Here is a 15,784-nt window from a genome sequence, read left to right on the forward strand (position 1 = left end):
ACATCACTCAGGGGAGGAGCACAACAAAACCATTACCACGCTTTGGGGATCATAGAGCTGGCTTCATTATATCTGATATCACTTAGAAATATAGCAGAAATCAAGACCTCTTCACCGACACTGGAATTCACTCTGACACTCCAATAGACAGAGAGAGAGAGACAGTGAGAGAGAGACAGAGAGAGAGAGACAGAGAGAGAGAGACAGAGAGAGAGAGACAGAGAGAGAGAGACAGAGAGAGAGAGACAGTGAGAGAGAGACAGAGACACGATACATTTCATGTTTCAAGGACTCAGTGACATTATTTAGTATTCAAACTTTATTTCCTTTATTTTGTGAGATGGAAAATGATAAAAACGTACAGCTCAGGAACAATGTCTCGTCTAACATTAGTCAGTGTTCTTTTCTTTACATAATAACAATGAAATTATAATCGTAACAATATCCTTGTGTTCTGAAGAAAGCAAAAAGAGTGAAAATAAATTATCATAACAAGTATAACATCAATTATAACAACAATAATAACAATTATTAACTTTATATAAACTTTCTGTTTGCTTGCTTATTTTTTCCATAACGTCCAGGGGGACCAGGTGGGTGGTGTGTATTCCAGCATGTGAGGGGTGATGGGGTCAGTGGTGTGTGTGTGTGTATGCATGTACATGTGTGGGGAGGCTGTTTCAGAAAGTCTCTCGTACCCACAGGGGGGCTGGTCTCAGTACACTACAGAGGTTCAGGAGGGGAAAGCAGTGGTTCTCCCAATACCTCACATCTCTTCTCTCATAGGGTGGGAGGGGGTACCAAAGTGACTTAGTAAAAAAAGGCAACTTTAAGGGAGCAACTCAACACGCCCATGTTCGGCTTCACTTTCACCCTCTCACGTTCTCTCTCCCTTCAGTCACGTCTCCTCTCCATAATTCTCTCAATGAGGCCAGGCAAAACAAAGTCCTACTGACAGTGATCCCAATTACCCCTCTAGAAACAGAAGCAGTAGTGGTGATGATGGGGTGGAGGTGTGATGAAGGGGCTTCAGGAGGCTTCAATGCTCAGCCCAGGCCGGCGACCGTCCGGAGTGGTGGTGAGGATGGCCGAAGGAGGGGTGGATGGGAGTGGGAGTGGGCAGCATGTGTCCGGAGTGGCTGAAGGTGGGAAGGTGGCCCATGTGGGTCATGTGTCCAGCCAGGCCGGGGCCACCACCGAAGGGAGAGGACTTGTCATGCATGCATTTGGACAGCTCATCGTAGCCATCTCCGGACCGTTTGCCCCTCTTGGACTTGCTGGACATCTTGCGGTTGCGTGTCTGGATGCCCTCCTTCTTCATGGTCATTGGCCTGTTGACCTGTGGAGAGGCCAGGGAGGAGGGATGTTACTCAGACAAGCCTTGAATAATATAGGCTACTGCACATAGGCTTCATATTAATATTATGTGGGTTTCAATATCAAATAGGCTACCTGTGTTTCTTGTTTTTTTTTAACTGTTCATAACTCAATTATTAATCATTGGACATTTTCTTGCACTCTCAGTGCTTTTATGTTCAACTATGTAAAGTGTAATTCGTAATTTTTGATCATTTAGAAAAATCTAAACAACTATGATGGAAAACATGTTGCCTTCTTAATAAACATGAGGAAAAAATCTGATGTGCCATAAATGTTGTGGAACAGAATTAACAGGCATTGGATAATCAAGCCACGTTAAAAGGCACGAGCCTTTTGGGCTATTGTCTTATTTAAAATCAAATAGAATTATCTCACTAAACATGAATACACGAGGACTGGAAGCCATGCTGGATCTGAAAGGGCTACTCTCAGACAAGTTCGCATCAATGTAACTCACGCGTTACCCTGACATCAATGTAACTGACGCGTTACCCTGATTGACAGTTCCACCCTCCAGCCTCCCCAGAGAGTAACACCCCCCATTGAAACAAAGATTGATTGATAAAAAGGGAAAAAACGACCGGCGGGTTCTGCTTCGCAGGGAAAGCAGGCTTTGCATCTCTTGCCCCAGCTCCTAAATCGATACAAGCTGTCCGCCCTCTTGACCAGCTTACCCAACAGTTTCTATGTAAGCGGTTAGGCTACTTACGTTGTGCAGTTTGTAGTAGAGCCCGCAGGCGTTGCACACCGGGTCGCCATTGCCGTTACGCCTCCAAAGGGTGGTGGTGGTGGTCTGACAGTTAGCGCAGCAGGTGCCAGCTCGTCTCGAAGCCGACTGAGGAGAAAAACGCAGAACGTTAATAGGCTACATTATGAATAAAGCCATTCAAATGTTAGCTGATTTGACGTTTGTATTAGCCTAGGCAACAGAGATCAACGAGGAAAGTGAACATGACATGAATACGATTATTGAAATTAACTACTATGGCCATTTAGGCGTAGCCTAAGGCATAGCCTAATGTAGGCTAGGCCTATACATTTAAAATGTTCATTCGAAATTTTGCCTATAGGATATTTCTGCATTTAAAACTTAAAACCTCTCGTTTTATAGCCTATTGTAATGTCCCACTCTCAGGGCTACATTCACAAATAACTTAAACGCCAGGCCAGCGCCAGTTAGACTCATGAAATTGCTTACAGGGAGTCATATCTGTATCGATTTAATTGAATTTATTCTGTGATTTATACAAGCTTAATTCAATTTTCCAATTTGTGCAATGCTGCAAAAGCTGTTTCTCTGAAATGCGTTGTTTCTGTCTTGTACCAATTACTGCTGTCATATTTCATTTAATACAAAAATTAGATAGGGCACATTAATAATTTATGCTGTCTCTTTGCATGATTCTCCCTTGATCCAGAGAATCAAACGACCCGGACTAAAGGCGTCTATAAGACCAGGCCCCTGTCTGCCAATGCGCTTTGTGTCCATTACAGATCTATTTTTCATAGATAAGAAAAATGTAGGCTCACAATACAGTAACACTACAGCAATGTATACTGCATGTAAGCCTATGTATTTATTTTAATTAATTTAGGGTTTTATTATAGTGGTTCATGCAAAACATCCCGAATAAAAACAATGATGGCGACGGACGGAATTTAAAAAAGAGAAAAATAAAAAACGACTACTACAAAAAACACATCGCATTCCGACGCATAAAGCTTGTGCCAGTGGCAACCGAGTATGACTAACAAACAAGAGACCAAGAACATAAATCTATTTATTTTCCAATCCCAACCACCCTCCCGCCCCTCACGTTCTCTCTCTCTCTCTTCACACATAACTGGGTTCTACAGTGTTATGATAATCGCTTTACAGTATATGTCAAAGTCTGGCCTGCCGGGGCCATACAAAATGCAGCGGTATTTGTTGAAGGCGGAAACACCCGGGAGCCTGGCTTCCTTATCGGGCCCGGGCAGATATCCGAATAGGAAACAACTGGATGCCCTTTGAACAGAACTCTGAAAACACTTGAGCTGAAAATGCAAAGCTGCGGCCACAGACCGACCCATGGAAAATGTAATGGACTTCTCATCAGGAGAAGGAGTCAGAGGCTTATTTTCACCAAGCTGCGCTAAAATGACTTATAGCCTACTTGTTCCACTAATGCTGACAATACCGCTAATACAGTCTGTTACAATATATTTCAGAAAGAGTTATAAAAATAAAATAAAAGAAACAACATTCACAATGTTCTCCATCCCATTACATTTATCTCAATGGAAGATAGCATAGGTAAAGACAAACTCAGGCAACCGTTGCAATTTGTTAAACAATTAGGCTATTGCTTTCCAATAGGCCACCATGTGGGTTAGACTACACTTGTAAATTAAAACATGAATTTACATTTAACAACATGAGTGAATTGGGCTACAATTAGGTTATCCAACTATTGTGTCTTTGGAACTGCATGACTGGATGATTGCATAACGAGTGTCAATTTAATTAGATAGTAAGGTATAAGCTATTGATTGAAATATTCATATTAGACCTATGTATAGTAGTATGATTTAATTCTGTCAGAACAAAAACTATTCAGATTAGCCTATCCAGAAATGAGGTGTGGCGGGTTAAAACGCCTACTGATCATAAACATGTTAAGAGGGAAACAAGGTAGAGAAGGTCCTTATATAAATAAAGTAAAACATGTTTTAGCTAAATGTAACTAACGAATTTAAAGTTTATATCAATCTAAATCCATTGCGTATTAATGTTTAAATGTTTGGAGCTACCCAAAAGTTAGCATTTGGAATGTGCCTTGAACTGCCACTGAAATTAAGTCACTTCTCACAATTTACTCTTGGGAAACTTGAATATCTTTAAAAGTTCAAGATGGTAAGTAGGCCTATCCTATACAATCAAAATGATGATTCCTAATCAGAGGTCTGAATATAAAATGAACAAATAAACCTTTTCAAAGTAATCAGGAACCAGTACAATTTGGGAAAAAATAACTTGTAATAATAACTTGTAAATTAAACATACAATAATACTTCGGCCCACCTGAGACAAGGAAAATATATAGGCAGATGTGCATTAGAAGTAACAGGGCTCAGAATACTCCTTGCTCCTAAATGCCTGTGCAGAAACACTGGACAAAGTGTTTGTGTGTGTACACTGTTTTTCACTCACTCCAGCCTAGTGATAACTTTAGCATCATGGGCATTGGGATCAGTGACAGTATCAGCAGTACCAGCACTAATGATAGCAGTTACAATGGCAACAGTAGCAGTATTGTAAAAGGCGGTGTAGAGGATCACCAGGGGGTGAGAGGGACAAACAATTCCAGGAAGATCATAGGGAAAATATAATTCTCCTGGAAATATCCTGGCGGTATCTGCTTTGTGCTCTATTTGGGCCTCCTTTCTCAGATGTGGAAGGGTAGACAGGAGTGAGATGGGGACTCACCAGTCTGCGTTTGGGTTTGATGAGAGGTCTGTTCTGGCCGTTCATCTTGTGGTACAGGCCGCAGGCATTGCACAGGTAGTGGCCTGTCCCGTCCCGCCGCCACAGTGGGGTGGAGGTGGCACCGCAGTTGACACACTCGCGCCCCTCTGAGCAGAATTCAAGTGGAGGGAAGACAAAGGGAAATTTATATAATTAAAAAGTTCACACACCATCAAAAGCTAAACAGTAACGGATTCACATTGAAGACAATAGCCGTCAGGAGGACACACAGGAAATCATGAGCCTATTGGAGCCACTCTTCATTAGTAGTGTAATATGAAGTCCAAGTCCCCCCTGTGTGGACAGTGTCTCAGTGTGCATATCAGTGTGCAGGTGTACCAGCCGAGAACAATCCCATATGACTGTCATTTGTACAGCTTGGTTCAGGGCGAATTGCCATGGACACAGACACCTGTATGTAAAGTGATCCAGGGTAGGAAACCCAGAGACAGCCAGGATGTGTCCAAAGGTGTCCAAACAGATGAATGTGAGACACCATCAAATTAGAGCTACATAATTCATCAGCTTAGTGAGCACACATGAGAGGAAACAGAAGAGTGTGGTGCTGGTGGTGGTATTAAATGTGGACGACATTGTGGTCGCCACCAAATAGGTGCCCATATTGTAGCTCAGTATCACTTTATATCAGCCCAGTTTCCCTTTTTCCTTTTACTGGTGCCTTTTGAAATGGTTTACTAAATATTTTAATTGTTAGGTTTCTGTTTGTGTACCTGACAGCAACTGTGACCCATTTAGTGGTGACCCTGATTGTGCTTTCCTCTTCTGGTGTGTTCAGGGTTCAAGTCTTTTCACCCACTTCTACATCTGCAGCTGCTGAAAACCAGTGGGTGTTCCATCTCTCTCTCTCTCTCTCTTACAGGTTTCACTGTGTTACAATGCACATGCTCAGTCAAATGGGCCGTTGCTAAACCTCGACCAAAATGGCCTTGTTTAATTCATGTCTCCCTCTCCCTAGAGCATCATGCCTTTATTCCTATTATAATGTCAGCAACACCCACAGTCCCACCCAAACCCGAGAAAGGGATCTGCTCTGGACAATGGCAATGCTCCTTTTGAAGTGTATTCTGAGTGTTTGACTCTCTCTCCCTGTTTTGTCAGTCCAGCAGAGGCACCAGTATCAATACAACATCGCCTTCCAGCTCCAAAAATACAAAAGCTGTTGAATTGTTGTGTAATTTGGGGAAGTTCCTTAAGGAGAGAACACTGAAATCCCACTGGCCGAGAGTATAGTAGAGAGAGTGAGGCCATTTGCCTTTCCAGAGAGGAGGTATGTAGGTGAGCGGATAGGGCTGGTTTGAGGTTATTTAAACAGGAAGCCACACTGTTGTGTAAGGTATGTGCTGACTGCAGAAATGTCATTATGGCATTTCATACAACAATCAATCACAGCTCCATCAGACTTTGGGACTGATAAGGGAATGACAGGCCTTATGTGAGATACTGATTCTGGATCTGTAAGGGGAGCTTCAAGTTCATGTGCATTTCTCTGTTGTGATAGTTACAGTGCTCTTACATACAATAATCCCTTTAAAAGATTTGTGGATATCGTTTTAATTAAAATATTTGCATAACCAATCTACCATCCACAAATTATTGAACTACTGAGCATACATCAGATAATAGCACTTTGATCTGTAGTGATAATCGAAATGAAGATGGTTGTTGCTAATATCTCTATACACTAATGAACTGTTAGAGAGACTCAACATTCAAAGTATTTTTGGACACCAGGCCCACAACATAATTAGCTTTGAGCTAATTAGTCTGAGCAAATGTAATGATAAATGTCTCCCTATGAGCTCATGTGATGGCTTGATTAACTATATAATGAACTATCTAATATTTGTATTAATTTATCTGAAGGTGATGTCCTCTTTGGTAGAACCTAAACTTCTATAAGAGTAACAGTTATTATTACAATATCATATCCTTATTATCAATTATTAATATTGTATTATGACTTTGTTGTCATTGATATGGTCATTACTACTAGTGTTAATCATCCTTTCATCTCCCTGGGCTTGATTCTTTCTCACCATCTCAGAGCACTGGGCCAAGGCCATGCTTAAAAACACAAACAGCAGGGCTCTGTCGCCTGTGACCGCGCGTCCCGACAGTGCTTTGTTAGTATTGGGGCGAGCGGTGGACCGTGGACGTCGTGATTTGTTCACTCAAGGTATACAGGATATGGCAGGAGTTGCCAGAGCGTCGTGACTCCTGCATTTTTAAGCTTGATAAAGACCAAATTTAAAAGAAAACAAGTGGAAGCGAACACTTCTGCCAAACAAGGGCATTGGTGGAATTTATTTTCAGCATCCAGCCAGCCAGCCCAGATAAACATAAACACGACCACATTAAATATGGATTCAAAACAATCATTAGGTTACCATTCGTGCAGTTTTGTAATAAAAAAAACGTTATTTTTCAATCTGGATAGGCCTGTCAGACATGTTTATTGTGGGCCTAGGCCACGTAGCACTTTCAACAGGCCTACTAATAAAAACATACACAATAAGTATTATTAAATATTCTATTGAAATATAAATCTATTCAGCACCCGCTTTAAAATAATTGTGCCTACTAGCCTATACGCCAAATAATCGACGATAAATATTTTTTTCACGTTGAATTCCGTATTTTCATTTTGGTGACTGTTTGACTTTAGGCTATTATCTCCTTGCCTCGACTCAAAAGCGTTTAATCATGCTCAAGCCTGAATATTTGCGTTTCAAATATTAGTCGTTTCATGTTAAATGCTTAGTCGTTTCATTTAAGTGGATGGTGTTTACAAGTGGTGACGAATGCGATGGAACAGAGATAAGAGCCACTGCGACAGGTTTGGGGAGGAGAGAGAAGCGCTGCGGGTAAAATAACCTGAGGTTATTACAGCAACCGTTCGACAGCGAAACACTTACAGGACCACCCAATCTATTTATTGAAGATAAAAGCGTTCATAGCCCTACAAAAAAAAAGTAATTTAGAGTAGGCCAATGTTAATTATTGTTTGGGCCTAGACATAAATCCATGCACTTCCTAAGCGTTTTGACAAAACATAGGCCTAGTTTATATTGTCAAACATGGACTCCCAATATTTGTATACCTTAAAATTACACAATTAGGCTATACCAGACTCTTTATGCGCAGGGTAACTTTGGAATAGACTTATGAAACTCACCTGAGCATGACCGGGCTTTGCTTTTACACTTCGGCGTAAAGCTGGATGAAGATCCACCCAGCAGGCTACCGGGGTGGAAAAGACTGCTGCCGTATTCGTGTGGTGTTGGGAGAGAGTATGGGTAGGTCGGGATGGGGTGGTGTGTTGCGGGAGTTTGGGCACTCATCGAAGCCAGGCTGTTGCGGAGAGGACTGCAGCCCTCCATTTTCATTCCGTCAGCCAGTGACACTTGGTATTTGATGGACTCCTTTTCGTCCATTCTCGTCGAGGTGGAGGTTGGAGAAGTAGGGCCGAGGTCCGGAGACACGTCTTTGGGAGGCGTAGGAGGGAAACTGTAGAGATGGTGCGGGCTGCAGTGGGACGCAGGGGTGAGGGAAGACACTGGAGCAGTGCTGGAGCTACTACTGCAAGGATAGCCGGAGCTAGCAGGATGCAGTCCGGGCTTGCTGAAGTGACTGACCGCCCATGCGTTATGGTGGTGGGCAGCAGAGAGGGCCGCCTTCCCGCTGTCCAGCCACGGAATGCCGGGGCTGTGGATGAGGTGTGGCCGGCAAACCTGACTCCCAAGGCGAGCTGTAAATAACAAATATTATGATTTTTTTCTTATCGAAAACGATGTGTCCAGTTCTATCACACTGCGTAAAGTGCTATCTCCTTACCTGTTGATACCAACTCCAAACTATTTAAACTCGACATTGAGGTATAATTTTCTCAGTGTAAAAGTTATTCAAATAGCCTACAGGGCACCAACTTTAAAACCACGCCATTTTACAGTCCCCAGCTAAATCTTAAACAATAGTTAGGCTACTACAGCTCCGTACCATAGACTACTTGACAAAATATTTACAAATGTAAATGTTTACGCTTATTGCAACACAATCTCTTATTGCAGAAAGCATGTAAGGGAGAAACAAAATCCACGAGGAGAAAATGGGATCAGTGTAGAGGCCTTGACTGATCTGCTATTTGCCTATGGTCTATGGCCTGCCTGTTCGTCGCTCAGTTCCAGATCTCAGACTAAAGAATGTTATTAGTAATTTTGCGGTTTTGATTTTATATCCGGGAAGTGCCTCTCTCTCTCTCTCTTTCTAGAAACCCCTGCCCCAACAGAGGGTAAATGACATACTTCCCTTTCCTCTTGCTGTCTTTTGCTAGAAATTCTAGTTTTATGATTACATGCCGTACGCCAGAGACAGCCACGCGTATGGACATCTATTCGTTACAGTATTTCAATTTACATCATTTATGTGCTCACATTTTGAATAAAATACCCTATATAGATTTATTTTTAAATACAAGGTTCTGTATGGACGACTTTTTACTAGTAATGGAATTTTATTTACTGGCATTGGAAAGTTTTGTGCATCAAACATCACACAACTAGTTATGGCAATAATATAGGCCTACCATCGATGAGTTTTAAAGCAACCGCCTGGGTGGTTGGATACATGATGTCTTATTGTAACTATACATGTTGTCTTATTGCACCCTCTCACAATTACCTAAAGGCTATAAAGCAGATTTTAATTAATACAGTTTAGTCACAAGGCTGAGCGCGTCTTACCATGTGCCTGGCTGTATGTAACCCTGGCCCGGGAGTTGGCATAGTAGGGGTTCCCCTGAGAGTCCAAGTGGTTTAAAAACACGTCCACCTCGTCTGGGGGTAAAAGCGGCGCCATGGGCTCCATGTAGTTGTGGGTCAGGCTGTGGTGATGGGAGTCTGGGTGCTGCCCATTCAGCACGGCGTGATGATGCGCCATCCACCGAGATTGATCGGCTGCGACTTCCATACCTAAGTCGTCGATCTCTTTATCCAAGATATAACCAAAACGTCGTACTTTTTCTGAAAATATAAATTATCTTTATGTGGTCCTTCTCCTGGATTAAGCACTTTTTACAGTCCCGAAATGTGGAGAAAAGGATGGAAGTAGTGATGTCATACGGGTTTTCGGCACACACTCCTTAAGGTTATTTGCTTCAGAAATAGAATCCTTGATCCGTGTTATTGGCTCTTACTGACACCTGCAATGAAACACAACAACATTTTCAAATTTAATACACAACCTGGTGCCAGACCTTTTTGCACAACTCTTTCGGCGATGTATGCAAAATATAAGAGATTGTTGTTTTTCCATATAAATTCAATCATCCCAGGAGCAATGTATAGCCTACTGAAGGCCTTTTACAAACAGCTTTCACCACAAATGTGGATTTGTTTTAAACCATTGCTGCAATGTTATACTCATAACAAATGCATCCAATCTTATTCCGTTGGGAAAAAATATTTCTTCTGAATTTACCTGTTGAATGTTTGATCTATGACTACGATCAGCTGTTCAAAAACACTTTAATCTCTGAAACGCCTGATCCGTGAGGTACACGGGCGCACGTTCCTACTGAATTGTGGCTGTACACTGACGCGACAGGCGCCAGTAAATTCCATATCAAGCGAGCCGGGGCGGAGTCACGGGCGAGCAGTGACCTCCTGTAAGCCAATCACAGATCAGTATAGCAGCAATTGGCTCATGTATTCCAGCTCTTTCAGTTTCCATTCGAAACAGTAATGCCCCGGACCAAAAAACTAAAAGACATATCAATCAGCGGTGTAATTTCTCGGGGGACTTTTCTCTCTCGTGAAGCTCGCAGAATGAGCAATTTGCCCCTGATAATGTCTTCTTTTACCAACACGCAGAGACAGACAGCCCAGATGGAGGCAAATTGAAACTATCAAATGTAAGCCTGACAATTTCTGTAAGTCAACTAGGCCTACATTATCTGGAAAACGCAGTAAACTATAGGCTGTTGTCGCTTAGCCTAGTTTACCACTTTTAGATAGCACATTATATTATTATATTACTAAGAGTTTTAATTCAAAGTGTATGCCAATGCTATTTTGTATAGGCTAGTTAAATGAAACCAACCAGATTATATTTTCTACAGGCTTAGTGGGCTAATAGAAATGCTATCAAACATCATAAAATAATTAAGCAGTCTTTTGGTTATTATTCTGTATTCAACAGTAAAGTGGTTGGTTTTCACATATGCCTTGTTTTACCCATAGGCCCTTGTGGAGAACTGCATCGGCAGTTTGGACAAACTTTACAAGGATTATATATGCCAATTATGTAAATGTCTTGTAGAACAACACCAATTGCAAGTGTGAATTTTCACATGAGCCTGCAATGCATATAAACACAATTTTCAGCACCTCTAGGATTAATATAGGAGGAGCCGTTTTATGACCTCGAATGTGGGGCCATTGTTGTGAGCGCCTAATTGTCTTTAATTAGTATTCACGACATTCCTCTTGTGAAAACATTGGTTTTGCCTCAGAGATAGAACAGTCAAACACTTTTTGCATGTTAATGGAGCCTTTTTCTCACTTGGTGGTGCAGACTAGGCGTCAGGCCCGCCTCACCTGCGTAAAACCAATTGGTGACCATTAGCGACACTTTGTTAATTATTGTTTACATTCACCACATGGCTGAAACAAGAAGGCTTGTCCACCACAGGCAGAAAGACAGAGTGTCGCCAATAACCTTATAACAAGTGCGCCGGTATAACCAGCTAGGCTTTGTCCTATAACCGCTCTACATACCTAAATACCTATGTCTAGGCCTATATGTGATTTATTTCAAACCAGGAATAGATTGGAAGTCCTCATAAGAAAAAGCCTATTGAATAATAGGCTACCAACTGAACCTCATAAAAAGTGGTCTATAATCCAGCGCTTGTTATGAGGTTATTAGGCTTAGCCTACAAGCTGTATTTTATTATAATGTGATGAAATACTGTAGCCTACACACTTTTGCACAGGTATTCTATGGGCCTGTCTGTACCTGATCAAAAGAATAGGGGGAAAGAGCATCCAGGATAAAATCGCCAGTCGAGACATACTTGTAAAAATGTGGCATTTCGTGCCATACATCACGATATTGAATATTAAAAATAAAATGTTTAATTATGTATTTTTTAATAAAGAAAGTGTGTGTGTGTGTGTGGTGGTGTGTGTGTGTGTGTGTGTGTGTGTGTGTGTGTGTGTGTGTGTGTGTGTGTGTGTGATTGACAGGCAATAATTGGAGGGAGCTCGGGGCCCAGACTGGCCGCCTCTCTGACGCCGCGACTAGACGTCACAGAAAAGGAGAAAAAACCTCAGCGCATGAACTTTACAATCGTTCCAAAAAAGCCTCGAGATCAGTGACGACCAAGCTTTATTCATTCTGATAGAAATACAGTGATGTTTTGGCCAAGCATAAATCAAATAATGACATGCTTAGGCTACTATCCTCAACCTGTGAAAAAGGGGATGCATGAATAGCTTAATACATTGTTAGAAAGAGGGCATTTGGACAGTTTGGGCTTTGATATGAGGATGTCTGCAGGGTGTAGTGTGTGTGTGTGTGTGTGTGTGTGTGTGTGTGTCTTGGCATTCAGTCATTGGCATCTGGTCAGGGGCCATGACATGATGAGCTCAGCTCTATGTGCTTGTCAACTTTTAAAATCAACAAATTAGTGTATGTGGGGTCATAACACACCCAAGGGTCTCCCTATGTGTAATCACCCAAATAACAGACCTTCTCCTGAAATGACACTGCTATAGCAGTTGAAAATGGCAGGTGTGGTAGTGAGGATATCTGTCTTAATAAATAGGTTTCTTTGAAATAATTTGCAACTCTCTGTCAATTGTCATTCATTGAGCTGCTCAAGTTACATAGATTTCAAACAATGTTTTCTATGGCACTTTGGTCTAAAGTACAACATAAATATTCCCTAAAGATATTTCAGTGAAAAAGTACAGGACTTAATGTCAACTGCATTTAGAAAATAATAATAAGCATCAACACAAGAGATCTCTAAACTATAATGCATCAATTTAACAGCCATGTACCGACTACATAAAAATGTAAAGCAAGAGGAATTAAGATCTTGTCTTGACCAAACCCTAATAGTGATCATAGCAGGTCATCCATTTTTTCTTTACATCACTGCTGCTGTCTGTCTGGTTGTCTGTCCTCGGTGCTGTACTCCTCTGTACTGCAGCCTGATCTGTGCTGTGTGGCTGGGACTGGGTGGGTCAGGCCCAGCAAGCAGCCTCTCCATTGTTGTTTTGCATGTTTGCCAAATGGATTACTCAGCGGGATTTACCCCTCTGTAATTTATACCTTCATTAATCCCATTTGTATCTGTGCTGGAACAAAGGATGGGAGGATGGGTTTGGGGAGGGGGGGTCCTCTCTCAAGGACATAGCAGCATTGTCTCACAGGGGATACTATCCTACTAGAGCGGTAGAGCCCTTGGAGGTAAGCACATGAACCCTTTCTTGCTGCCTATAGCTGAGGGAAAACATTTATTCCTATAGGAAATGTTCATTGGCTATACATGGCAATAACAGGCATTGTTATGAATAAGAGGCAATACAATGGTAGAAAAACCATGTCAATTCAGGTTGCTTTTTCTCTTCTGCCGTAGGTTTGTAGGCCTATCTGTGCAGCAGTCAGCTTTAAAGTCCTACTCCAGTCTCCTTTTCACCCCATTTAACACCTGATTTACTTAACAAAAGGAACATCCCATGCTGAAGATATCCCTACGACCATTGCTAAGGTAAGGTAAATAACAGATGGTTGTTATTACTGAACCAGAGTAGATGTATGAGCCACAGAGACCATTCCAATAATTAACAGGTGCTGTTATGAAATGAGGGGGGGGTAGAGAAAGCCACAGAGGGGTTTGTGAAGATAAGCAGAGCTGGGGAGAGGAGAATGACACAAACCAGCTGAAGCATTATTGTCCTTTACTCATGGGTAATTACATTGAGCCAGGGCACTGGGGGCTATAGTGTAGACACAAGCAGACAGCACCCAGCACACAGCTCATCCTATTGGAAGGGTGAACCCAGAACAGGGTTGTGAAAGCAATGCATTTTCACCCTCATATTAAACTAGATGCATTAACTGTTTTCTGAGTTGGTGAATCTGGCGACTGAATGTTCAAAGGAAACCCCATAGTATAATGTTCCATTATTGGATGGACTTCTGTACATTTTGGCTCCATGGATCTCACTGGTAGCCTTGACATAATATTCGAGTTTATTTATATTAGGTCTAAGTGATCATCTTGACCACACTTATCTGGCACACAAACGCAGAATAGGGACGCTTAACTAGTATGGCGTGTGAGGGGACTGATAGGTGATAGGTAAGGGGCCACATGCCGAGTTTCGAGTGTAAGTGTCATTTTTATTAGCTGATGACAGTCTCACGAGGGCAATAAATCTGCCTGCGCGAGACAACAGTCCCGCCCCTGTTTCTATTCGACCACTGAAAGCATGACGTTATTGCCCTTTCTTGTGATGAAAGGGGGTTGGTTACTGGAGTCTTAATGCGTTTGAAAGCACGGGTGATTAGTGGATACATACATCGTCATATCAATATAACGCTGATGTTGATCTCACACCCATGATTGGTTAGCCTAGATCTGCATAATTCCATAATTCCATAACCCAACCCAAGGCCACAGCAATTGTCAAGTTTAATTCAAGTTAAATTGTGATTCACTTTTTAATACTTCACGAACATCTAGTAAAAAAAAAAAACGGATCACATTAAGTCAGTTCATTCAACTGTTTAGGCTACTCGTAATAACACTGTTAAACCATGAATAATTGAATCTGAACAAATGATAGCCTAATCGATGATCTTGTCTGGTGCAGCAGGTATTTATTTGGGAGGACGTTAGCTCTACCAGATGACTTCATGTTCAATGCATCACATTGTGTTATATTCCTAGTTTATATAGCCTAATAGTTACAAAGGCAGGTAATAACGAATACTCAAAGGAGCTATAGCATACTGGTTCTATGCATTTTTCACCAACTCCCTTATTTTAGGTCTATTTAGTCTGATAAAAAAAGTATGTGATTGTTTTGAAAACCAGAAAACCGCGTTTGATAGTATAATTATAGATTATACAGGGTGCATACAGCACGTAATCGCAGAAGATATTTGCAGAATTAGGTTACATGCTGCAAATCGAATTCTTATGAATGGTAGACTATATTATAAAGAAATTAGAAACTGTTTGCATAAAATACATTGAAATGGGAGTCTTTTGTTATTATTGTGATAGCTTATATGTTCTCTTGTTCTTCCCACGTTCTAACACTGCTACTCCGTGACGGTGCCACTCCAAGTGCCGTGCCAGCTAGGGCTCTCTGTAGCCTATAATGTGTGCAGTCAACGACGCATGATTATAAGGTAAGTATATTTTAAATGATATATAGGCATGGATAAAAAAAAAAATCTTGGATAGCCTACTCTCACATATTTAATTTCAGTTGATGGAGAACTATTCTTTCAATATGCACCCCAACCAGTAACAAGATTGCAAGGAATTTACAGCATCCTAAATAATTCCAATTACAACAATAGTAAATAGTAAATATTGAATAGCTCTTACCACCAGACTGACTTGGTCCTGCTCTGTCTTGGAGAGGAGTAATGAGAGATTCAGTCCGGTAGCCTATAACCGGGTCTCCGTTTCGCCTGCCTGGCACTACGTAGTTCTCGCTGACGTTTCCCTGTTATGCGCACAGTTATGGGTGGTGGAGTGGTGGTGGTGGAGTGGTCCTGACTGCTTAAAAATCAATCCGCGTTTGTTGGTGATGCTGCTGTGGAAGCTATGTCCTTCTGTCCCAAAAGAGT

The 15,784-nt window shown here is 41.6% G+C and overlaps 1 protein-coding gene across 3 annotated transcripts; it reads right to left on the bottom strand.

Moving 5' to 3' along the window:
• Window positions 1-301: 301 nt before the first annotated feature.
• On the bottom strand, window positions 302-15,784 carry LOC121578208 (GATA-binding factor 2). 3 transcript variants are annotated; one of them, XM_045223858.1, is made up of 6 exons: window positions 15,540-15,784; window positions 9,649-10,106; window positions 8,085-8,657; window positions 4,850-4,995; window positions 2,090-2,215; window positions 302-1,339 (listed from the first exon to the last, which is right to left on the bottom strand). In XM_045223858.1, exons 2-6 carry the CDS (start codon window positions 9,872-9,874, stop codon window positions 1,040-1,042), a joined length of 1,371 nt encoding a protein of 456 aa, XP_045079793.1. In that variant the 5' UTR covers window positions 9,875-10,106; window positions 15,540-15,784; the 3' UTR covers window positions 302-1,039. The 3 variants fall into 3 exon arrangements, with proteins under 3 accessions (XP_045079793.1, XP_041748343.1, XP_045079794.1); XM_041892409.1 differs by lacking the exon at window positions 15,540-15,784 and adding an exon at window positions 10,385-10,485; XM_045223859.1 differs by lacking the exons at window positions 9,649-10,106; window positions 15,540-15,784 and adding an exon at window positions 8,744-9,105.

The sequence above is a fragment of the Coregonus clupeaformis genome, chromosome 12 (genome assembly GCF_020615455.1).
Source record: "Coregonus clupeaformis isolate EN_2021a chromosome 12, ASM2061545v1, whole genome shotgun sequence".
NCBI classification, from domain to species: Eukaryota; Metazoa; Chordata; class Actinopteri; order Salmoniformes; family Salmonidae; genus Coregonus; species Coregonus clupeaformis.

Bases quoted from the DNA above. Each gene is read 5' to 3' on its own strand.
- LOC121578208 (XM_045223858.1), bottom strand. From the start codon at position 9,874: ATGGAAGTCGCAGCCGATCAATCTCGGTGGATGGCGCATCATCACGCC. The intron at 8,658-9,648 runs GTAAGACGCGCT...TGTTATTTACAG, and splicing joins TACATACAGCCAGGCACATG to CTCGCCTTGGGAGTCAGGTT. The intron at 2,216-4,849 runs GTGAGTCCCCAT...TTTTCTCCTCAG, and splicing joins TCAAACCCAAACGCAGACTG to TCGGCTTCGAGACGAGCTGG.